Source organism: Haliotis cracherodii, unplaced genomic scaffold (genome assembly GCF_022045235.1).
Source record: "Haliotis cracherodii isolate W230 unplaced genomic scaffold, xgHalCrac1.p SCAF_18, whole genome shotgun sequence".
Taxonomy (NCBI): domain Eukaryota; kingdom Metazoa; phylum Mollusca; class Gastropoda; order Lepetellida; family Haliotidae; genus Haliotis; species Haliotis cracherodii.
The window spans coordinates 28242143-28268400 of record NW_027266273.1 but is presented as its reverse complement, the minus strand read 5'-3'; the positions used below and the strand labels follow the sequence as shown (position 1 = coordinate 28268400).

The 26258-nt window shown below is 41.1% G+C and overlaps 1 protein-coding gene across 7 annotated transcripts in view; it reads left to right on the top strand.

The window, feature by feature from the left end:
* LOC139465959 (uncharacterized) overlaps window positions 1-24327 on the top strand; it is a 42469-nt gene extending 18142 nt beyond the window's left edge. For 5 of the 7 annotated variants that reach the window (XM_071247980.1, XM_071247979.1, XM_071247978.1 and 2 more), the window contains exons 3-10: window positions 1913-2091; window positions 2507-2654; window positions 4488-4624; window positions 10378-10395; window positions 14292-14375; window positions 15549-15671; window positions 18907-19026; window positions 19874-24327. In XM_071247980.1, the coding sequence (XP_071104081.1) occupies window positions 1913-2091; window positions 2507-2654; window positions 4488-4624; window positions 10378-10395; window positions 14292-14375; window positions 15549-15671; window positions 18907-19026; window positions 19874-19998 (934 nt within the window). In that variant the 3' untranslated portion in view covers window positions 19999-24327. The remainder of the gene's footprint in view (window positions 1-1912; window positions 2092-2506; window positions 2655-4487; window positions 4625-10377; window positions 10396-14291; window positions 14376-15548; window positions 15672-18906; window positions 19027-19873) is intronic. The other 2 variants (XM_071247977.1, XM_071247981.1) reach the window with 2 other exon arrangements.
* The last annotated feature ends 1931 nt before the right edge of the window (window positions 24328-26258 follow it).

The following is a 26258-nucleotide window of genomic DNA, read 5'->3' as shown; positions in this document are numbered from 1 at the left end:
ATGTTCCTTCTGTTGTGTGCAAATTTTGCAGCACCAATGCTCAAAATCTCTATTTTAGAATTTTTGCAACTTTTGGTAATTCAGGCGCATTGTTGTTAGTATACAGGACAACTGTAAGAAAACTGAAAAAAGTCAAACCGTGCGGCTTTGAATTTTGGACCAACACTTGGTCGCTTGCACCGCTTGGATCCCGGCTGCTCATTTAAACCGGTGCGGTTTCCTTGATCTATCAGCTGAGTTTATATCATGTACATACCACTTTGGAAGAAGGAGACTAGAGTGCTCGTCAAAGATGTTTATGTTAACTGTACCACCCTATAGAGTCTGCTTGCATGTTAGTGACAGCTTCAAATGAAGGGCAAGGTCACCATTGGAACAAGAAAAGACAACTGTGATCTACTGACAGCGTTTTTTTTACACTAGAGATCAATAGGAACAGTTATTGTTCACATTTGGGATGTTTTTGGCCACAAAAACAAAAGTCAGTCACACTTCCACTGAGTTTTCAAATGATTTGTATCGGAACTGTTCACTTTGAGTGATCTGGTCGTGCAGTCATGTACGTTCTTTCATGTCACAAAATACGCTTCAAAGGGGACACAGATGGCACAACCAGAGCATCCCACGTAAGTCTCGATACCTGTCCAGAAAGTTGAAAGTGACTACATGTCACCAAGATGAACCTTTTACGTTAAATCAAATCGAAAGTCGCGAAAGTGCTTGGGTGTGTCACGCTCGTAGGGACTCTCCATCTGTTGCTAGTCGTACGTTGCAAATGGATAAAGCTCGATTGTATAATGTCTGTAGTAGCTCTATGCATAACTAATATAGACTGCAAAGCAAATTTGAAGAGTGCAACTATCTTGTTTGGTTTAATAATGTGTGTGTAAATGTCTCTTGCTTTCATCATGTTCATGAGATTATTATCCCCCTCTACGAAGTGTGGCGGCGATATTGGAACGGAGTTCGCCTGTCCGTCCGTCCCTCAGTCCATCCATCTTTCCTTCCATCTGTCCTTTCGTCTGTCCATCGGGTTCTCAAAGGGGTCAAATTTTGTCAAAAACTATTAAAGTCAGAGAAAATATTTGTTTACAGAGTTACGGCCCATGATCCGTGTTATTTTACTTTGTGCAATGGGGACAAGTTTTTCTCAGAAACCTCTGAAGCTACATGAATGAAAGTTTGAATGCTTACCTAAGAGATACTTGTCAAGACTGAGTTTGAAAAATTTGTCCCGTTGAATTATCTATTAACAGAGTTATGGCCTTCGATCTAAATTATTTGTGTAATGGGGACAAGTTTTCTCAGAAACAACTGAAGATAGCTCATCTAAGAGAGCCTTATCAAGGCTGTGTTATTTTTTCCAATAAAAGGGCCTTTTGTGTGTTTAAACAATGATTAAATTCACATTTAATCATTTTTTTCTGATGACAAATAGTGGCCCAAGTGCCTATCTCTTCTTAAGGCTTGATGGGGCTCTTTGTTTTGTTTATGTTCACTATTATATGAACAAACAAACTTCTAATGTGCCTCATGATGGGGGATAGTGATAAAGCTGTTTTCTTGTTTCAGTTCTGCCTTGTAGTTGTAAAAGTGAATGACGACATTTTTTATGAATGAAAAAAGTAGTTCTGGTGTGACAGAGGTCACGGTTATCCAATCAAAATGAATAAAACAAGGTCAGCCTTGTACAACACACATGTGACATACAGATTTAGTATCTTACCACCTGTAGACGCTACGAACGTGAATCTCCAGATAGCTTTTCCTTTGGACCCTGCTCTGAAATATTTATAGTAAAGAAGTTTTCATGTGATTTGATGTAAATATGCGTATTGCGATATATATGTTATCGCGACCTATGACTCATTATACGTATCGTGACCTCTCTGTATCATTTCACCCCTACCAGCTACGGAAGAAACAGGGTCCGCATTCGTCAGCGAATCCGCTACAGGGGCAGCTCAAGAATGTACAAGGGCAGCTATGGTCTGACCAGATCTACATGGAAGAATGCCTTCCTGCTGGGAACTATCTACCACGGCCCGTGGTACCTCCGCTCCCGACGCTATCACACTCACCCGAACAACAGTACGTGTACTTTTGTCTTTTTCTTCTGTCGTTTTGTCTGTGAATGAGTCTGTCATATTTTTTCAAAGTGTTGAAAAAAAAAAATGAAGAATGACAGTTTTCTCAACAGCCGTCCTGTTATTTGAAATATTGTCGTCTTTCTATAATCAGCAGTTCTTAGAAGTCGCGGAGGTCAGGTAGCTTAGTGGTTGAAGCGTTAGCTCATCACACGGGAGACCCGGGTTTGATTCACAATATGGTACAATGTGTTAAGCCCATTTCTGGTGTGCCCTGTGATGATGTTGCTGGAATGTTGCTAAAAGAGGCATACTCACCCAAAGAACTCCCCCATGTTCAGGGGCGGGCACCTACTGCACTAATTACAGAAAATGGATGACAGGGAATATATGTCCTTAGTTTCAATATTGTTTTTCAGTGCCGACCATATGTCGCAATAACTACGAGACTGATGACAACAACACCGTGTACAACCTCTTCTTCTGCCCTCGCTTCTTCGAACCTGACGACTTCGAGTACTGCTGTGGACCTGAACTTCGTGAATACTGCTGCAAGTATTTCGACAGGTGACTACAGAAAACCCACGTGTTGACATCAAGAGGACTCTGTGTGAATTAGTAGAAAAACTTTTCACTTCATAAGGCCTTTATTTTGTCAGTTAAAATTATTTTGTACAGTAAACTACAGTTATAACGAACTCAAATGGGCAACGGATTTTAGTTTGTTATAACCGTAGTTCATTATAAGCATATGTACGGCATATATACAGCAAATAGCCAGGATCCAAAAATAAGTTCATCTTATCCGTCAGTTTGTTATAACCATGTTCGTTATAAACATAGTTTACTGTATTTTTCTTTCAATCACCTATATTGAAGTTTAGACCAAATTCTACTAAAAAATAATGTGGCCTATCCTTCAATATTGGTGGTCGAAAGAAAAACTAAAATCATTATTAATCTAAGCTTAGTACTGCTTCTGTTTCTTATGACCTTGAGGGCAGTCAGGTCGCCTAGCTGTTAAAGCGTTCGCTCATCACGCCGAGGACCCGGGTTTGATTCCCAACAGGGGTACAATGTGTGAACCCCATTTCTTTCTGGTGTCCCCAGCCGTGATATTTCTGGAATATTGCTAAAAGCGGCGTAAAACCAAACTCACTTAACTCTTTCTTATGTATTTGAAGGTCATTCCATTTTTTAAAAAAAGTCCTTAAAAATTCTGCTTCTCGAACACATAACCCCGGCAGTGAAGTGCTACAATATTTGATAACAATGCAAACCAATATAAAGTGCAGTTACTTCCCTTTACATGAGCACTGCTTTACTGTGCATCTCGTGTTACGGTCATGGCGGCAATAGGAGTTTGTGTGCTTGTTTTGCCATTTGCAAATTTGGTCGATGAAGACATGAAATTTACGATAAAACATCCCTCGACATGATGATTTACAACTCCAGTGGTATTTGTGTACTGTTTGCCGGACAATGTTTCATACGCAGAGATTAGATTACATGTTTATTTGTCTCGTAAAATAATCCGGAACTAGAAATCAGAAATCAGAACATGGCACAGACAGCTGCTGCAGAAAATGTTTGAAAATTCATTTGTAGCAATTTTGCAAAGGAAGATATAGAAACATTCTTGTTGCTTTGGAAAAGCTTCAGATTTTAGATTGTTGGATTGTCAGTCTGTCAGTTAATCAACAGCTGAAACACAGACATTTGCTTTCTGAGAATAAGATATTTTAAAACTGTGTGGTGGTTATCCCAAACAGACTAGTACCAAGAGATGAATGCTGACTAATGTCCACACGAGAGGCAGGTGAAACGAATATGATATCATATAACCAGATGAACTAGGGTGTATGGGTTACCTAGCCTAGAACCCGTGCAGATTCCGTTGTAGAATAGATCTTCAGCAACCCATGTTTGTCGTAAGAGGCATCTAACGGGATCGGGTGGTCACGCTCGCACACTTAATCGATGCATGTCATCATATCTCAATTGCGTAGGTTGATTCTCATGATGTCAATCACTGGATTGTCTGGTCCAGACTCGATTATTTACAAACTGCCGTCATAGAGCTGGAATATTGCTGTGGCGTGGCTGTGGTGTTAAACAACAAACAAACAAAATTTAGCTTTCATCATCATGATCATGGCCTGTTTGTCGATCTTAAATGTTATGACCTAAAGCAAAAGGATACCCAACGTCAGCACCGCACCCGGGCTCGTGGGTTTCACTTAAATAGTAAATGTCTGAAACCTGCATCACTTCAGGCTTTCCTCCTCCCGCATCAGCTCACATGCCGGGATGTAACTGGAATACTGTTTAAAGCTGTGTTGAACTCATTCACATTAACCGTGAGCACCAAATGTATGATTGCCACCCATGTTCTCTCAGCGCCGGTCGGACTGCAGGAATCGTGATCGGCGTGCTGGTGGTGGTGGCCATTGTTGGGATCATCGTGTATTGCGTATGTAAGAAGAGGTCGAACCAAGGTGGCAAAGTTTTAAGCCCTTTCTCCAAACCAGAACCAGGTGAGTACATTGTCTTCTACTCACCATACCGCCACATTAGTAGTCACTTCATGGTAGTTTGATGTATGGCACATCCTGTCCCACATCCACAAAACATTCTTTTAGCATCAGCACGTTTTGCTGGTTCCTGATTGGTTTGGGAGAATTTCCCCATGTGCAGATTCCAAGGCAGACTGTGGTCCAAGTTCTCCTGCCTTGTCTGAGAGCAGACTGACATGTAGCATGTCAGGGTCATGCGTTGCTCATACCATCAACCACTTGATGAGTACATGACAATGTTGTCTGAGAATGCTGTCTCATGGAATCAGTGTTATGTCGACTCTCCCCTGTATTCTGGACAACTTAGATAGCAGTTCAGACGTTTGACATGAGAGGGGGTCGGGGTGGGTGAGTCTGAGATCGATCTGACAAAGTCATTAATTTTTAGATTATGTTTTGTTGGTCTGATATTGTGTGTGTGTTGTGTGCATGTGCTTGGCGTGTGTGTGTGTGTTTGTGTGTGCGTGCATGCATAAATGAAAGTTATGACAAAGGCATTAGCAGAAATGATTTGTTGTTTCAATCAACATTTCTTTTTTGGACAAATTTGGATAATTTATCGTGTAGAGCTAACAGATGTGGCCGGACCATGTAGGTAATGTCCTGTGCATTTCACGCTTTTATCATGGGATAACATTTATACTAGTTATCTTATAATAATTAGATCCACATCAAGTGCTTTTACGAGTTATCATGGTGTAATATTTATACATCATTTCATATAATTATAGTTTAGCAAGTAATATTTATCATCAGGTAAAATATATGTATAAAATATCAGTAGTTTCAGTTATAGCTTTTTAGATAGATGCTAGCCTAAGGTAATGGGAGCGCATCTAGACATACTATTCAATACGACAGTGTTACGTCTACATAGTTTAATAGATTAGAAGCTTTTAGATAAATGCTAGCCTAAGGTATCAAGATCCCATCTCCCAGACAAAGGATATTTATTTAATTATATCTGTCATCACCTACCGGGGTATATTAGAAAAACATTACTTCAATTAAGACTCATTAAGGATTAGCCCCCATACAAGCTCATCTATAGTGACACCCTAATCTCTTTCAAAGCATCCAGTAAATATGTCAACAAGATTAGTGCCAGTCCAACAGGATTAACAGGATTTAGTATTCCCCTCTGTCCAGCCATCCATTTAGCATAGGACACAACCAATCGTGTATCAACCAATCACATTCCTTTCTATTGTTCAAACTTTCATTAAATACATACTGTAGCCAAGTTCTAGCAGAGAAGGGGTTTGACTCTCTTACCAAGCAGACCTCTCTCCCCCAGCCCAGAGTGTGTACCGACTCTCTGTGGCACCCTCTGTTATTATCTAAGTATAAATTGTAAATTGTTAATTGTTCTTGTGAATAAAATTGTGATTAGTCTCCTGTGACTCTGGCTCTTTGCTGACTAATTCCCCAAGAAAACCAGCACGTCATTTGGAAGGTATTGTTCACCTAGAACAGTTCCATGATACTTTCATTTAGTGATCCATTTCATTCCTGTTGTTGAGATATCATTTGATAAGATGAGTATTTATCTGGAAGAAAGTTTCCCTGTAACATGTACACCAGACTGAGGTGTGTGTTGTGTAATCAGGGGAATAATGATATGTACATGAAATATGAAAGTGGAGTGTCATGGATGAACGGAACGACCCCTATGTAAAGTAGAGAAGTATATGGAGAATGGAGAAAGCTTGCCTCTGAGGCCTGAACATGACAGGGGGAGACAGTTCCACCTGTTGAATGCCTGCCTGTGTTTGCAGCATGTGCAGTCTTGCCTTGTTATATGATTTTTGCTCTTGTTTCTTTTCTTTGACTATAGCATATGGTAAGTTACATTTTATGCTTTAATGCTTCACAGCTGTAACCAGTGTCCCGTCCAAAGCATAACACTTTGAATATTGGGTTTTCTGTTTAACCAGGCAATGTAACCTATTTTTCAGAGAATTAACAACATTAATCGTCCCTACTATCAATTTTAGAAATAAATATCCCTAAAGCTACAATGAAGTTATGACTATATGACCCTGATGGCTCCATACCTTTCCTCCATGCAGATTCCCTGCTTAGTGCTGTTCTAACACAGCCATCAACACAGCCACCCTTTGTGCTGTTCCCACCCCAAACACAGCCACCGTTAGTGCCGTTCCCACCCCAACACAGCCACCCTTTGTGCTGTTCCCACCCCAAACACAGCCACCCTTAGTGCTGTTCCCACCCCAACACAGCCACCCTTTGTGCTGTTCCCACCCCAAACACAGCCACCCTTAGTGCTGTTCCCACCCCAACACAGCCACCCTTAGTGCCGTTCCCACCCCAAACACAGCCACCCTTAGTGCTGTTCCCACCCCAAACACAGCCACCCTTAGTGCTGTTCCCACCCCAACACAGCCACCCTTAGTGCCGTTCCCACCCCAAACACAGCCACCCTTAGTGCTGTTCCCACCCCAACACACCCTCTCATGTAGGGTAACACAGTGGAGAGAGTGTTTCTTCCTACGAAACCTAGGTTTGATGGCTCCATACCTTCATCCACGCTGCCTCCCTGCTGTCTTGTTAAAGACAAAACCCCACAAAACCCCTGTAGACTTCCTCCCAGCCTCACAAAATCCCTGTAAACCCAGCAATAACATGGTCATGCTGAATAGCTGTGGGATGCCACTGCAGTGCGACATTGATTATGCTGTTATTCACCTCACAAAGATGTGGTGTTCCACACTTCAATATTATTGCAGATACGTGTGTCCTACATAGTCGGGTGCAGTTTTGTCTGGCCCTGTGTTCACTGTAGCTTTCCTCCAGATTCTAACATTGATTTTGTACCCCTGGGACAATGCAGAGTCCTGGCACACAGCCTAGCCTGTTGTTCAATGGTTGTGTCTCAGAACACACTAGTCCTGGCATACAGCTTTGCCTGTTGTTCAGTGATTGTGTCTCAGAACACAACAGTCCTGACATATAGCTTAGCCTGTTGTTCAATGGTTGTGTCTCAGAACACAAAAGTCCTGGCACACAGCTTAGCCTGTTGTTCAGTGGTTGTGTCTCAGAACACACAAGTCCTGGCACAGAGCTTAGCCTGTTGTTCAATGGTTGTGTCTCTGAACACACACCTCCTATTTTTCATGGTATACAACCTACATGTACGTAAATGTTCTTGTCAACACAAGCTATATGTATGTCGCTAACTTTCTTTGAGCTTAGGCTAGAACCATGCTAACCTACTTATCTCCCATCAGTAATTGATATTTAGGATCTTATAAAATGTTCTTGATTTATGATATTCATTTACTTAAATGTAATGCCTTTTCTCTTAACTCACCCACTAGTTTCTATATTTATATCAGTAATGTTATATGTCAAGCTGATCAGATCCATGCCAACATTACTAGTTCCCCTGACAAAGGTCAAGGGAGCTTATGTCAGGGCCTGTTTGTCCGTAGTCCGTCATCCTTTGTCAACATCTTGTCAGACCGCAGACCATTGGAACTTAACCTTCACATTCTTTTTCCCACCAATAATGACACCCAAGTTGTTTCAAGGGGTTCAAGTCCTGTTTTAATGTGGCCACCATGGCAGCAATATTGAAAAACTTTTTCATGGCCATAACTTGGCCATGTTTGTTCAATATATATGACACTGGGCACATGTGAAGTTAGTAGTGGAGCTCAATATATATGTTCTGTTTTTAGCAATGTTTTAAATTTTGACCTTTGTAATTTGACCATGCCCTTAAGTTATCTCAAACTTCTTTCCTCACCCTTTAAACATCATCTCCCTCAACACCCCTGCACCAAAGATGCAGAAACTTCACATTCTTGGTCCCACCACTGAACAAGGATTGGATATGATTTTCAATGTGGCCACTCTGGCAGTTATATGGAAAAAACTTCATAGGGTCACTGCTAAGCCGACCCGTGAAGATTCGGGGTGGAATAGGTCTTCAGAAAGCCGTGCTTGCTGTAAAAGGCAACTATGCTTGTTGTAAGAGGCGACTAACGGGATCGGGTGGTCAGGCTCGCTGACCTTGCTGATGCATGTAATCGATCCAAACTGCGTGGATCGATGCTCATGATATATTAATCACTGGATTGTCTGGTCCAGACTCGATTATTTACAGACTGCCATCATATAGCTGGAATAATGCTGAGTGCGGCCTTAAACAACACACCAACCAACCAACACTGCTGAGCCACAGCTGCCCCAAATATACATAAGTGCACTTAAATTATCTCAAATTGAAGGTTTTTTGTGGTAACATCTTCTCTGAAATTGTCAGACTTAGGAAGCTTTGACATGTCTGGCCCTCCATGATGACATCAAATTTTGTTCAAATGAACACTAAAAATATAATTAAAAAAATAATAAATTGTTCAGATCATTAGGATTTTACTCTTTTTTTTGTGAAACAATTAGAAAAATTGTATGGCATTAGAATAATAATTCTCCTTTGACTGTTTATGAGGCTTGGTGTAAATTAGGTATAACTGTTGTTGAACTATGTTCTACAATAACGCATTCATTGTTGCAGATCCATAGTGCATAGTTAGTTACTTGTTTCTTGTAGTTAGTACTTTTGTCTTCAGCAGTATGACCAGTTGACATGACTTTCTATGAGACTGTTGACTGCATATTTTGTATTTTAGTCATAGAACTTATTTCTAATTACCGGTAAACCACTTCCAGATGTGTACAAAAGTGTTACCAAATATAGTCATAGAACAGATTTCTAATTATACCACTTCTAGATGTGTTCAAAAGTGTTATTAAATATAGTCATAGAACTTATTTCTAATTATACCACTTCTAGATGTGTACAAAAGTGTTATCAAATATAGTCATAGAACTTATTTCTAATTATACCACTTCTAGATGTGTACAAAAGTGTTATCAAATATAGTCATAGAACAGATTTCTAATTATACCACTTCTAGATGTGTACAAAAGTGTTATCAAATATAGTCATAGAACTTATTTCTAATTATACCACTTCTAGATGTGTACAAAAGTGTTACCGAATATAGTCAAAGAACAGATTTCTAATTATACCACTTCTAGATGTGTACAAAAGTGTTACCAAATATAGTCATAGAACTTATTTCTAATTATACCACTTCTAGATGTGTACAAAAGTGTTATCAAATATAGTCATAGAACTTATTTCTAATTATACCACTTCTAGATGTGTACAAAAGTGTTATTAAATATAGTCATAGAACAGATTTCTAATTATACCACTTCTAGATGTGTACAAAAGTGTTATTAAATATAGTCATAGAACAGATTTCTAATTATACCACTTCTAGATGTGTACAAAAGTGTTACCAAAAATAGTCATAGAACAGATTTCTAATTATACCACTTCTAGATGTGTACAAAAGTGTTACCAAAAATAGTCATAGAACAGATTTCTTATGCATGTTGAAGTGTTATCAAAGACTGACAAAAAAGACAGCAGAAAAATAAAACCTGTATGTTTTTTCAACATTTTATATTCTATGTTCAGGCTCCCGTTCATCAAGTGATCTTAGCCCTGCAACTGTCCGTGTCTTTCACTTAGATGTGTGGTTCAAACTGTAGTGATAGTTCCTTGTCAGTGGTTATCGCATGGTCCAAGTGCATCCCTGTTTTATGTGTTGTACAAATGTGTGGCTTATTTTACCCATTTGTTGGTTCTGTGTATGTTTGCTTGCATGTTTTAGCCATCACCCATCAGTATTGTAAGTACACTGTGTGTGTGTGCATGTCTACATAGTCTGCATGCTGCTGCTTGTAGTGGTTGAATATCGAGGAGACACAGTTGTTGGGACGCTTCGTCCATGTCTGGATCAAGGACAGTCACAATCACAATTTCCAGTGGCTCTTAGTTCTATGTAAACATGTGTGAAACAGATTCACTTTTAGATTGTACCTATTCCAGTAGAGGGGAGGTCGGGTAGCCTTGTGGTTAAAGCATTCGCTCTTCACACTGAAGACCCGGTTTGATTCTCGATATGGGTACAATGTGTGAAGCCCATTTCTGGTGTCCCCCGCAGTGATATTGCTTTAATATTGCTAAAAGTGGCATAAAAGGGTCTAATGTGTTTCTGGGGCGGTCGGGTAGCCTAGTGGTTAAAGCGTTCGCTCGTCACACCGAAGACCTGGGTTTGATTCCCGACATGGGTACAATGCGTGAAGCCCATTTCTGGTGTCCCCTGCTGTGATACTGCTTTAATATTGCTAAAAGTGCCATAAAAGGGTCTAATGTGTTTCTGGGGCGGTCGGGTAGCCTAGTGGTTAAAGCATTCGCTCGTCACACCGAAGACCTGGGTTCGATTCCCGACATGGGTACAATGCGTGAAGCCCATTTCTGGTGTCCCCCGCCGTGATACTGCTGGAATGTTGCTAAAAGCGGAGTAGAACCATACTCACTCACTCACTCACTCACTAATGTGTTTCTATGCATTACCTGTGTGAGCGGTAGACCCCATCTTGAGACATTGGAGAATATTCTCATTGTATCCTGTTCACCAACACTTTGTGCCACAACTATGCACTTCGGCTTAGACTGACTTTAACACACCTGTTAATAATTAGTTAGTGTTGAACACTAAACATGCTTCTTAATTTCTATCTTTCTGATTAGAACTCTACTACAACTTGGCAGCCATATTGGATTTTCTAAAAACAAACTTCAGAACAGTTGATAATTGTTTGATGACAAATATCACATTTTTTATGCGATTAAGAAGGGTAAACAGTTGTGTTGGTGTGAACACTAAGTACCGTCATACCTGGTCATTGTGTATGGCAAAGAGGAGCAATGTTATACTATTACACATGTAAATTCACAGAGGTGTTTAGACCTTCATACATCTTATCAACACAACTGCGTATCTGCTGACTAGCTTACACTGATCCTAATGTTTCCCACTATTGCCCTAATATTATCACACTCACTTAAAGTTACTAATCCATGAGACCCGTGAAGATCCAAAGAGGATAGGTCTTCCGCAACCCTTGCTTGCCATAAAAGGCAACTATGCTTGTTGTAAGATGTGACTAACAGAATCGGGTGGTTAGACTCGCTGACTTGGTTGATGCTTGTCATCGTATCCCAATTGCATGGATCAATGCTCATGATGTCAATCACTGGATTGTCTGGTCCAAACTTTATTTACAGACCGCTGTCATATAGCTGGAATATTGCTGATTGTGGTGTTAAACAACAAACAAACAAAACTAATCCCTAACTTATATTTATTTTTTGTGCCCATACATTGCGTGAATTTCTTAGTAGAGGTGAAAGTAGAGAGTACTGTTTGTTCTGTTTTCACAGCCGGAAGCTTTTGAAAGGGTATAATATGTGTATTTACAGTGATTTATGTACAGGGGTCTGTGAAGGACCATTGTATACAGATGTAGGAACACACAGCTTTATTGGTGGGTCTGTGAAGGACCATTGTATACAGATGTAGGAACACACAGCTTTATTGGTGGTCTGTGAAGGACCATTGTATACAGATGTAGGAACACACAGCTTTATTGGTGGGTCTGTGAAGGACCATTGTATACAGATGTAGGAACACACAGCTTTATTGGTGGGTCTGTGAAGGACCAATGTATACAGATGTAGGAACACAAAGCTTTATTGGTGGTCTGTGAAGGACCATTGTATACAGATGTAGGAACACACAGCTTTATTGGTGGGTCTGTGAAGGACCATTGTATACAGATGTAGGAACACACAGCTTTATTGGTGGTCTGTGAAGGACCATTGTATACAGATGTAGGAACACACAGCTTTATTGGTGGGTCTGTGAAGGACCATTGTATACAGATGTAGGAACACAACGCTTTATTGGTGGTCTGTGAAGGACCATTGTATACAGATGTAGGAACACACAGCTTTATTGGTGGGTCTGTGAAGGACCAATGTATACAGATGTAGGAACACAAAGCTTTATTGGTGGTCTGTGAAGGACCATTGTATACAGATGTAGGAACACACAGCTTTATTGGTGGGTCTGTGAAGGACCATTGTATACAGATGTAGGAACACACAGCTTTATTGGTGGTCTGTGAAGGACCATTGTATACAGATGTAGGAACACACAGCTTTATTGGTGGGTCTGTGAAGGACCATTGTATGCAGATGTAGGAGAACACAGCTTTATTGGTGGGTCTGTGAAGGACCATTGTATACAGATATAGGAACACAAAGCTTTATTGGTGGTCTGTGAAAGACCATTGTATACGGATGTAGGAGAACACAGCTTTATTGGTGGGTCTATGAAGGACCATTGTATACGGATGTAGGAACACACAGCTTTATTGGTGGGTCTGTGAAGGACCATTGTATACAGATGTAGGAACACACAGCTTTATTGGTGGTCTGTGAAGGACCATTGTATACGGATGTAGGAACACACAGCTTTATTGGTGGGTCTGTGAAGGACCATTGTATACGGATGTAGGAACACACAGCTTTATTGGTGGGTCTGTGAAGGACCATTGTATACAGATGTAGGAACACACAACTTTATTGGTGGTCTGTGAAGGACCATTGTATACAGATGTAGGAACACACAGCTTTATTGGTGGGTCTGTGAAGGACCATTGTATACGGATGTAGGAACACACAGCTTTATTGGTGGGTCTGTGAAGGACCATTGTATACGGATGTAGGAACACACAGCTTTATTGGTGGGTCTGTGAAGGACCATTGTATACAGATGTAGGAACACACAGCTTTATTGGTGGTCTGTGAAGGACCATTGTATACGGATGTAGGAGAACACAGCTTTATTGGTGGGTCTGTGAAGGACCATTGTATACCGATGTAGGAACACACAGCTTTATTGGTGGGTCTGTGAAGGACCATTGTATACGGATGTAGGAACACACAGCTTTATTGGTGGTCTGTGAAGGACCATTGTATACGGATGAAGGAACACAGCTTTTTTGGTGGTCTGTGAAGGACCATTGTATACGGATGTAGGAACACACAGCTTTATTGGTGGGTCTGTGAAGGACCATTGTATACAGATTTAGGAACACAGCTCTATTGGTGGGTATTTGGAGGACAACAATGAAGTGATACTTTGTAATTGCAATAGCAAGGTAGCAACACTTTGTAAAACATGCAACCATATGTAACAATGTAGCAAAACTAATGTAATGTTTAACAATGTAGCCACACTCAGTAACACTTACACTAATGTAATACTTGCAACAATGTAGCAACACTCGGTTACACTTACACTAATGTAATACTTGCAACATTGTAGCAACACTATGTAACAGTGTATGGATTAGTTCTCAAAGTTCACTGGCCAGGAAGGCTTGTACAAAATACAATGTATACTGCAAGTCCTCGTCATTTTTTACCTGCCCAAAGCACTTTTGATAATCTACGAAATGAAAACAAAACGGCAGCAGACTTTGACATTAAATAACGCCTTAACTGACCATGTGATTCATAGAAATAAATATGTATTGGTCAACTAGACAGTCAGGCCAGCTTTACGGAATATGTTGCTCTGCTCAAAGTCACCAGCATTTGGCTTGCAGGCAGGCAGCAATTCCAAACATTGTATGTAACTAAGACCTGAAGACGATGGTGTTTTTGTTTCAGCCCCTGCACCTACCATGACGTATGCAGCACCAGTGCAGCCTCCCCCCGCAGCGGCAGGCCCGCCGCCAGGATACCCAGATGCAGGTCAGTACCTCATACACATCATCAAACACCAGCTGCAGCTGACCTGTGAGTTTCCTTTCAGGGCTTTGAACCCCGGGAGTCCACTCCATGGTTAACATGATTAGGGGAGGTCGGGTAGCCTAGTGGTTAAAGTGTTCACTCATCAGGCCGAAGACCCGGGTTAGATTCCCCGCATGGGTACAATGTGTGAAGCCCATTGCTGGTGTCCCCCGCTCTGATAATGCTGTAATATTGCTATAACAATACTTACTCACTCACTCACTACAGTATAGAGGCTGAATGTCGACTATACATTGTCTCTGGTGACATCTGGAAATATCCAGTTAACCATTATTTCTTGAAGTACATACTCTGCCACGTTGTGCCCACAGACATCTGTTCCTTGGTAATAAGCACAGTGTGAATTCCACCATGGTCTTCTAACCATCGGATACATTGATGGCACAGTCATCTCAACGCTACAATTCCCTGTGCACAACAGCACCTACTGGGTTTGAGTCCCTGATTGACTCTGATAACATCATTATCATCGCCATACCGGCACTCATGGGTGTCACTAGAGTGGTAAACACTTGCATCACTTCCCTCACACATGAAGCTCACCACACATGATATAACTGAAATCGTTTCAGAGCGTTGTCAAACCAAACTTGTTCTCTGATAACCTAGCTAAGGACTTTTTTCTGTATGTTGATAACAACTGTTGATGATCTGATTCTGAAACCGGCATCGTCAAAGCATCCTGTCGTACAGATCTGTTTTCTTCTGAAATCTAATGCAAACATTCTGGTCTGTGAGTACTACTACCTATGCATGTTACCATGGTAATATTCTGTATAGCACTTGCCTTCGTGTGCAACAGTCTTATATTCTATTTCTTGCTTTTGATTCAATTTGATAGACAAGGATTATTGTATTATAGTATATAACTCTCAGAACATCATCTTGGCCATAGATTCTATAGGAAACATAGCAATTGTTTCTTAAGAATTTTACATATAGTCATGATAATCCATAAGAATAATTATTTTACACGTTGTTGTTTCCTCATTGCAAAGTTTGTTTCCTGTTGTATAAATCTATGTATCACCCAGTATGGGGTAGTATATGTCTTATCACCCACTACGGGGTAATGACGAGGATGTGATATTCATGTGGTCCCTGACATCTCAGGTCAAATGGCCCCCCAACCCGGATACCCCCCTCAGCCTGGATACCCCCCTCAACCTGGCTACGTACCCCCGCCGGGGCAGCCAGGTTATCCAGACCAGACGGGGTACTACCCCCCACCTCAAGGTATACCTGTGTGTCTCTACCCCATGTCCCTGCCCCCCTCATAGTCGGGCATCATCACCTCAGTACAACACATGCATAACTAGTGAAAATGATAGAACAAATCAATTTTCCATTGTGCAATTTGGATATGAATTGGATAAGTGAAGACTTATCAAGGGAAATAATTCTACATTTAGGAACGTTCAGATTGAGAGATTGACAGAAGTGGCCAATTTTCACAAAGTGATCTTAGCAGTACGACCATCATAAGTCTGAAGTGATTGTAACAGTACAACCATCATAAGTCTGAACTGATCATAACACTACAACCATCATAAGTCTGAAGTGATCGTAACACTACAATCATCATAAGTCCATGTCATCATATCACTACAACCATCATAAGTCTGAAGTGACAGTAGCACTACGACCATCATGTGTTTAAAGTGATCATTGTGCTACGATCATCGTAAGTCTCAATTTATCATAGCACTATGACCATCGTAAGTGTAAGTGATCATAGAACTATGACCATCATAACTAAGTGATCGTAGCACTACGACCATCGTAAGTCTCAACTCATTATAACACTACGACCATCATAAGGTTGAAGTAAGCGTAACACTATGCTCATCATAAGGTTGAAGTAAGCGTAACACTATGACCATCATAAGGTTGAAGTAAGCGTAACACTACGACCATCATAAGGTTGAAGTAAGCGTAACACTATGACCATCATAAGGTTGAAGTAAGCGTAACACTATGACCATCATAAGGTTGAAGTAAGCGTAACACTGCGACCATCATGTGTTGAGGTTATGTAGTTAGTACAGTGGCAGCAAACAATCAGTTTGTGAAGTGTGCTGAGGTGATGATGAACCAAACTTGAAGTAGTTGGTGATAGTCCTTGGTTCCTGTAGTCTAGTTGGTGTTGCCTCCAAGCATGTCCCTGTGGGTGACGGTTTTGTTGTTATTCAAGCATGTCCATGTAGGGTTTAGTTTTGTTGTTGTTCAAGCATGTCCACATAGGGTTTAGTTTTGTTGTTGTTCAAGCATGTCCAAGTAGGGTTTAGTTTTGTTATTGTTCAAGCATGTCCATGTAGGGTTTAGTTTTGTTGTTGTTCAAGCATGTCCAAGTAGGGTTTAGTTTTGTTGTTGTTCAAGCATGTCCATGTAGGTGAGTTGCTCTGTGGTTGTGGTTCTTGGATGAGACAGATCAGTTTCCTGCATGTTTTAATTTCCAAGTGTATTCTGTCTGATCCTGCCTGGCACAGGTCAAGTGCCCGGTCTCCATCCAGTATTTCAGTGCAGGTGCCGATGTGTAGATACTCGAGTGTGGAGAACAATGCCGTCACATCATTCAGACCTGACTTTGTTCTGGCCGGAAGTACAATCACTCAGCCTGTAATGTAGGCCAAGACAGTGACCTTTCCTCTCACATTGTGGCCTTGGCATTCAGTGGTGTCAAGCTCAGCAGGTGAAATGTCAGCTTGATTATTGGGTCTGCGCACATCACGCCTCAGTGAACAGGGAGCTGTGAGAGGAGGGAGCTGTGAGGAGCTATAGTGACACCTGTCTGAGAAGGGTTGTATTCCAACTTTGGAATTGTTTAGTGAAAATGTAATTCAATTTCTACATTTTTCTTGTGCCACTAGGGAGTGCTGTGAAGTAGGACATGGCACATGGTTACATACATTGGAAGCATTTTCTTCTGCAGCCTTTGTTGTCATAAAATATGTAAATTATTTTTTTCAATATTTATCAGAATAAAATATTGTATTTAAATTTATTCAGGGGAAGCTAGCTAGTGACTAACACTTGATAGAAACAAATAACTCCCTGTGGAGCCCCAGTGAGATGGGGAATTTAGAACCTGAACCAGGGACAGTCTAGATTGCTAGATTTAGGGCTGTGGCATTAGAGAGAGGGCTGTGGCATTAGAGAGAGGGCTATGGCATTAGAGAGAGGGCTATGGCATTAGAGAGAGGCTGTGGCATTAAAGAGAGGGCTTTGGCATTAGAGAGAGGGCTGTGGCATTAGAGAGAGGGCTTTGGCATTAGAGAGAGGGCTACGGCATTAGAGAGAGGGCTATGGCATTAGAGAGAGGCTGTGGCATTAAAGAGAAGGCTGTGGCATTAGAGAGAGGGCTGTGGCATTAGAGAGAGGGCTGTGGCATTAGAGAGAGGGCTATGTGGCTATGGCATTAGAGAGAGGGCTGGGCAGAAGGGAAAATAATTTGGTTCAGGGACTGTGAGACAGACTAGTGTAAATTATGAGAACACTTTATTAATATGGTGCATGTATAATTTTGACCAAGTTATATAGAGTATTGAATGACATTAATATACTCCGACTTGCTCAGATAAGGGGAGGTAACTAGTACAATGGTCAACCAGCCTGCTGCATTTTCATGTTGATTAGGTTGCCACGGTAACAGTTTGCAGCTTGTTCAGTTTGCATTCTCGTTATTTTTTTACATTTTTGATGTTTCACTAACCAGTATTAAAATCAAGACGACTTAACTTAATTGATGTTAATTTAGATTTGTTGTAGCAGTGCTACTTACTGGCATGCATTGTTTCCTTGTTTGTGCATGCAGTCAGCAACACCTTTAGCAGTCCAAGATATACAACTCATCCACATTTACCCAGTTACATCTTAATCTGAGTCCACACACACACACACACACACACACACACACACACACACACACACACACACACACACACACACACACACACACACACACACACACACAAAACACACACACACACACACACACACACACACACACACACACACACACACACACACACACACACGTTAAAACTTGTGGTGTCCCCAGGGCAGGTGACTTTGTTCAAACATGCCTCTGTTCACCCAGCAGGGAATGGGTACCCGAAATGTGAGGTGGATCGGGTGTAAAAACCTTCTAGCGCCCCTAGGCAGCTTGGGTTGTATACTCCCCAGGGAGTTGAGAATGATAACTGGAATGCAAACAGATCCACTGGTCAGGGAACAAACAAAACCACATTTGAGCAGATACCAGGACCTGCGATGTATAAATGTAGATAAATGTAATATATACATATCTACAATTTGAATCATTGTCTCCAGCATCTGGGCCAGAGAAAAAGAATAAATGTTTAAAGTTTCTTCACAAACATTATCATTTATTACTATGTTGATTTGAAAAAAATATCTTTTGTCATTCGACATATTTAGTTATCTACAGTGATGAAATGTGTTATTTCAGAAGGCAAGCCTAACCTACCCCCCGGGGAAGTGAGCCATGGAGGCATGCCCTACCCTCCACCCCAGGGGGGCATGTATCCACCCCCCGCAGGTTACGGAGGAGCCCCACCCGGGTATGAAGGTATGTAGGACTGGTAGCCATGGAAACCAGTATCCAAGGGGAACATTCGACGAAATAAAGGTCTTGGGAATAAAACATGCACGGGTGACATTGTGGTGTAAAATGCGGCAGTTTGTGTCCCTTTGTTACACCAGGATCCAATTGTCTTGGCTTCAAATTTTATATGTGCATCAATTATGATACTTGGACCGTGTCTTTGATGTGACCTAAGGTAATGTCTGTTTTTAAACACCAAACTCTGCTATACCCCTGCTGTGTTATGGCAACCTATAAACAAACCAGTGATTGATATTATGAACATTTATAAGGGGTAAGGAACCAGTTCAAAAGTTCCTTGTTGGATAAAAAACTTCATTCCTTTAGTTTTGAGACATACGTAACTACCACCCCCAAACAAATTCTTGTGTTGTGCCCTGTTTTTTATCGGATCGCTGATCGAATGAAGTTTATCTACTAGGTGTTGACAATCATTTGTAGCCATTTAATAGATCAAGTCTGTCATCATATATTACCCACTTCACAGCATGGACTGTTGCTGGCAATGTTAAAACCCTACTTTGTGGAAAGACTGTATGTATTTAATGACAACTCCTAGCAACATCGGAATAAAAATAGGATTGGTTTAGTTCAGTAACTGTATAAAACATTGAGAAATCAAGTAAGATGATTTTGGCAGATGGAAAACTTGCAAGGCCACTAACCCCTACCACCCCCTACCAACCCCCACCAACACATTTGTCAGGGAAAGGCATACCCAGTTGACTGTGAAGAGTTGTGTCCCCTTTATCCGTACCCAACAAATTCTGCAGTGTAAAATAACATAGTTTTGTCACTATTGCTGTTTCAGCTGTTTCTACTGGATACCCACCTCAGCCTCCACCGGGAGCTTACCCCCCACCCACAGGCCCAGGAGGGTACCCCCCACCTAACGCCCCAGGAGCCTACCCCCCACCCCAGCCCTCTGGCTACTGATGAGGCTGACCCACACAGCTACAGGAGATGTTGGGAGGAGCTGGCCTTTATGTATATGTTGAAGTTAGATGATTAATTGACTTGAGTCTGGTCAGTTACATAGGTCCTTCAGGTTTACTGTAATAATACTGATGCTGATGTGTTTATTGTCATCACCTCATTACTGCCGGTCACAGGTGCTGGGCCCACTTGCACAAAGCGATCTTAGCGCTAAGACTATCGTAAGCCTATGTTAAAGTATGGGAGTTACGATCATCTTAGCGCTAAGATCGCTTTGTGCAAGTGGGTGCTGGTCTCCGAGGGGAACCGAGTGTCAATCAGGGGGAAGGATCGGAAAGATAATAAATTCTGATAATATTTATGATATTGTGTAGGTCTGTATGACTGGCTTTTCTTGAGAGTCATTCAGGGAGGGTGGTAATGAATATCACACGCAGCCGAGAATTTGGCCCTCATGAGTTACTGTTAGCCAGTAGTACCTCTCAAAGCCCCAGAACTTACAGAAGGAATTCACTGGTGACCGTTAATCGGTTATTTTGTTCACTTGTATATGACCTTATTTCGGGCCTTCTTGGTCATCGTCCTCAGTGGTTCACTTTTGGATGCAAATTCTACAGTCTCCCCTACCCTCTGAACTAGGCCCTCCTACTGACTCCACGGAGACAATGCTGTGTTCCAGTCATATCCTACCTCAAGTGTTATTCATTGACCTTTCAAAACTGAAATCTTTCTTCTGGATGTTTTACAAAACCACGAAAGAAATAAAAGATTCCTAACCCTGTTGTAATCAATCTAAAGCCTTTGATCCAGAACACCCGTATTGATCTGTAATTTTGATAGCTGTTGGAAAATGTTTGTTTATCAAAAAGGGAAATAGTTTTTTCAACAGCTTTGACAAAATCTTAATTTGTTTAAGAAGTGAACCACGTCTTGACATGATAGAAGAAATAGGTCAGCTGATCCAGAATGAGCTGTATTCATGTTTGATCATGACTCATGATTGTTCCGTAAGGTTATTTTTGACAGACCTTTTGAAAAATAAGCAATCAGAAGTGCCATTGCTCAACAGAAAACAATCAATTTTGTAACGACCATAAAAACAAATATCTGATTTTCAGTGTATATTTTTGGTTACAGACAAGATTTTGTACCTGTTTGTTAACTAGAAGTGCCATGCATCGTCAACACTTCCCAACACTTGCTACTAATGTCCGGATGTCGTAACTTTGTGCCCTCACACTCTCACTCATGCACTTGCTCACTCACGTGTGGGAAATTGTTAACAAAAATTAAAAGAATTGTTTTTGTTTGTTGGGCAGGCAGGCAGACAGGGTAATTAGAGAAGTATGTCGTAGTCTGTTTGGTGAATTGTTTGCAAGGTTTGTTTCCAGTTGGCTCAAAATCCCCAATTTGAGCTCAAATGCAGTCACTTGTGACGCAGGTGTTAATTGGCTGAACAATGGGGGATTAAGGTACAGTCTGTTCCATCTCCTGGACCTAACAGATACAGATGGTTCTCACTCACGATATTGGCACTAACAACACACCATGATTGGTAATCAAAACTTTCAGACTTTCGAACTTTCAAAATTCAACTTTCAAATGGTAACTTCAGCTTTTAAGCTTTCAAGCTAACAAGCATTCACCAGACAGGAACTGACTATAATCCACCAGCCCTAATCCCCCCCGAAATTTCAGTTTTGAGTCAACTGGGAGACCCCCTTTACAAGAATATTTAGTGATTGTTGAAATGTGAAGTATAGTCATCAACGTTTAAGCTCTAACTTTGCCTTGTTCCTACATGTAGTAACCGTTATGCAAATTGTTGGAAGGAGCTTAATGTAGAAATTCTATAAGCTTATTGTAGATGGTTTCAGAATGTTGCCTTTAAGCAGAATAGTCTGCAATGAATGTGTACATGAATTTGGTGACATGGTGTCAAGGTGCCCAGGTTTCCCTATGGCTGTACATGATGACTGTCAACTTTCCTCGGTGTAACAGGGACTTCTGAATGCTTCATGTCCAGGAACAACATAGGGGGAGGAAATCTTTATGCTGCCGTACTGAAACCAGGTGTCTCTCAATATTGTGGAGGGGCTTTTTGGCCTAGTGTGCATATAGTATTTGAGATCATGTTGAGGGAAGGGTTTGATTGCTGCCTGAGAATATTGTTAAATAGATATCTTGAAGGAGTTGGTTTGTAACAGAAGCCATAATTCGTTTCTTTGAATGCATCACCGGTATGTTTTAGTCTTGTTTTTATACATAGTACCTCCGACAGCTTTATTGTCCACGATAAATGCAGGTTTTGTTACCCGTGTAATTGGCTGATACTCTACAGTCAGCAGCAGGAAGTATCAATCAATTCATTGTATCCCTATTGGTTTTTAAACTGAAAATATTGAAGTTAAGTTTCCCAAGGGGTGTCCCCATATATTGTTATGCTACAGTTAGGACAGATTGTTTAGATTCAGGTGTTCGGTGCAGTTTTGTCACCAGGACCATGACGTTTTGTCTTACGTATTTACATCAGTTTGATATTAGTTGTTCATCTTTTTTACAGCCTATTTATGCTGATTGTATATATAATGTTTATTTCTTCACATATTTTCATTATACATCAGCAATTTTGTAAAATGTTACATTGCTATATTGCTTGTCGTGACTTTCTTTAAACTTATGTCAATTTCAATCTTAATATTTTTTATTTCATACTACCTGGATGATAAAGTTCATCAACTATGTCCAATGTACACAAGACTGTTTTACAATTGATGTTTCTTACAGACATAAAAAACATGGCATAAAAAACTATTTCCGTCTATTTGAGACATTTTTTGTCACCCGGAAGAAGGGTGTACTGAACAATCTGACCTACTTAAAACTGTTACGTGTATCTATATGTGACTTGAAGTGTTTGTTTTTGTTGTTTGACGCCACACTCAGCAATATTCCAGCTTTATGACAGCGGTCTGTAAATAATCAAGTCTGGACCAAACAATCCAGTGATTGACATGAGCATCGATCTAGGCGATTGGGATACAATAACATGCAGTCAGCGAACCTGACCACGCGATCCGGTTAGCAACTCTTATGACAAGCATTGGTTGCTGAAGTCCGGTTCTAACCCAGAGCTTCACCGGGAGTGGATTTGCTCCAGTATTTTGATATTCCTACATGCAGCACATTCTAAAGAACCCTCCAGGTACATGGTCCAAGGGAGGTAACTCTAAGTCCTCCATGCAGTGATGTGCTAGTCAGCGTAAGGAGTTCAACAAGGGTGGCTGAGGTTTGTTTATGTTTGTGAATGTACTCCATTGACAGGAGATTAACTTCAATCAGTGTCGTCAAGATGTGTCGACATCTGTACTCCGAAACATCACACTATAGTCAGTTTATGGCAGCCAACTGTGCAAGTACACTGTTTGGAGTTTCAACCAATGCAAAATGTTGATTGTGATAACAATTATAAATATGTTAGACTAACCATTCTTTTTTATTTCCAACTCGATGTACAAATATATTCTCAGAAAACCATACATGTCAGTTAAAATTTTAACATAATTGCAAAACAATAATTAGATATCATCTTCCAGTAATTTTATATGGGTGAAATTACTAAAAGTAAAAGACACCGGTAGCTTGGAGTGTTTCTCTGAATGACACAACAGATATTGGTCTGTTAAGATGTTTGAGAGGATTGCACACCACGTAACCTGCGAACAAGCCCTCCTGCACCGTGGGTCATCGAGACTGCTTTCTCCGTTCCAACATCATCAGCTCTTTGTCCAAATAACCAGTATGTTTCCTCGTCCAAACCTATGTGATGTGATGTATTTTTCTATTTCGTTCATTGAAGAAACATTTTGCCTGTGTTCATGTTTCTATATGAAGAGTTTTAAGCATCCATTTTTGTATTTTGCTCTAAATTGACGATGCTGAGGGTATGAGACTCTTATCCTCCATTTTGGATAGAATTCCCTTTAACATTTGAACAGTTCTATGAAATGAATATGTTGACGTTACAGATATGTCAAACTGATGTTGAATTTAAACTTTGAAAAATGTTTGTAATATAATTTTGAATGGACTTGTTAGTTTTGATGGATAAGTTTTATGACATAATTTCAGTGACCAGAAATAATCATCAGTTTGCATTTTTAATGTTGTGCTTTGAAGTTTTGCCTTGCTATCCATATTGGATCAACTATGATGAATAGAAATTATTTGGCTTTTATGATTGATGTAAGGCTTGTTTGATTCTCTACTGTGATTGGCCATATATTCCGTCTTGTATATTTTAGTATCTGAATAAAAATTTTAAACTTAGGCTGGGTAATTTGTTTTTTTAAAGGTGTTACCATGAACTCTGATTGGTCAGTCAGAGGTATGAAATCACAATTACCACCTCTGCTTGAAACAGAAATTTTACATTTCAAATTCATATTCATGGTTAAATCGAAGAGGTGGCCTAGATTTACGTTGAAAACCAAGTATGTTTATCTCCGTGACTGTGAGAGTTGTGTCCCCTTGTTTGTGTTATGGAATCCCAGTTTCCACCCTTCATAGACTGCTGACCATGGCTACACAGCAAAGTGGTCCTAGTGCTGACCATGGCTACACAGCAAAGTGGTCCTAGTGATGACCATGGCTACACAGCAAAGTGGTCCTAGTGATGACCATGGCTATACAGCAAAGTGGTCCTAGTGCTGACCATGGCTACACAGCAAAGTGGTCCTAGTGCTGACCATGGCTACACAGCAAAGTTGCCCTAGTGATGACCATGGCTACACAGCAAAGTGGTCCTAGTGATGACCATGGCTACATAGCAAAGTGGTCCTAGTGATGACCATGGCTACACAGCAAAGTGGTCCTAGTGCTGACCATGGCTACACAGCAAAGTTGCCCTAGTGATGACCATGGCTACACAGCAAAGTGGTCCTAGTGCTGACCATGGCTACACAGCAAAGTGGTCCTAGTGATGACCATGGCTACACAGCAAAGTGGTAATAGTGCTGACCATGGCTACACAGCAAAGTGGTCCTAGTGCTGACCATGGCTACACAGCAAAGTTGTCCTAGTGCTGACCATGGCTACACAGCAAAGTGGTCCTAGTGATGACCATGGCTACACAGCAAAGTGGTCCTAGTGATGACCATGGCTATACAGCAAAGTGGTCCTAGTGCTGACCATGGCTACACAGCAAAGTGGTCCTAGTGCTGACCATGGCTACACAGCAAAGTTGCCCTAGTGATGACCATGGCTACACAGCAAAGTGGTCCTAGTGATGACCATGGCTACATAGCAAAGTGGTCCTAGTGATGACCATGGCTACACAGCAAAGTGGTCCTAGTGCTGACCATGGCTACACAGCAAAGTTGCCCTAGTGATGACCATGGCTACACAGCAAAGTGGTCCTAGTGCTGACCATGGCTACACAGCAAAGTGGTCCTAGTGATGACCATGGCTACACAGCAAAGTGGTAATAGTGCTGACCATGGCTACACAGCAAAGTGGTCCTAGTGCTGACCATGGCTACACAGCAAAGTGGTCCTAGTGCTGACCATGGCTACACAGCAAAGTTGTCCTAGTGCTGACCATGGCTACATAGCAAAGTGGTCCTGGTGATGACCATGGCTACACAGCAAAGTGGTCCTAGTGATGACCATGGCTACACAGCAAAGTTGTCCTAGTTATGATGTTTGTGTGTCAGCACCATACCCGTGCACATAAGTTTCACCAAGTAAACAGCTATAACCCATCTCAGTTTGGGTTTCAAGAAACAGTGTTACATGCAACACAGTTAGATCCCACTCCTGACAACCGGCTGTGTAGATTGCCTGAAATACCAACCATGGAACACTGGAGATGGGAGGTCATTGTCTTACGAACAAAATGACTGTTGCTTGTAGGACACAGAATTGTGGGATTTGCGCAAATTAATCTCTCCAACCCCCTCTCCCCAAACCAAATATTAATGCAGCCATTGTGCCCCAGAATTTTCACACAAAAAACCAAACCCTTAGTAGTTGTCTTCTAATTCGACATGAGGAACTTTAAACCAAGATGATTTTGACTATCGCTTGTAAACAAGGAAGTGAAAATTTGATTGATTTTATTAGCTTATGGGGGGGGCATGTGTGGCCCAGTCGTCTTAGGCGCTGTGATTTGCTGTGACGAGTTGCGTCCCTTTAGCAAGACAGAAGCCGATGATTGTGGGTTCGAATCCCGGTTCGCTGCAATTATGTTTCTAGGTTTGT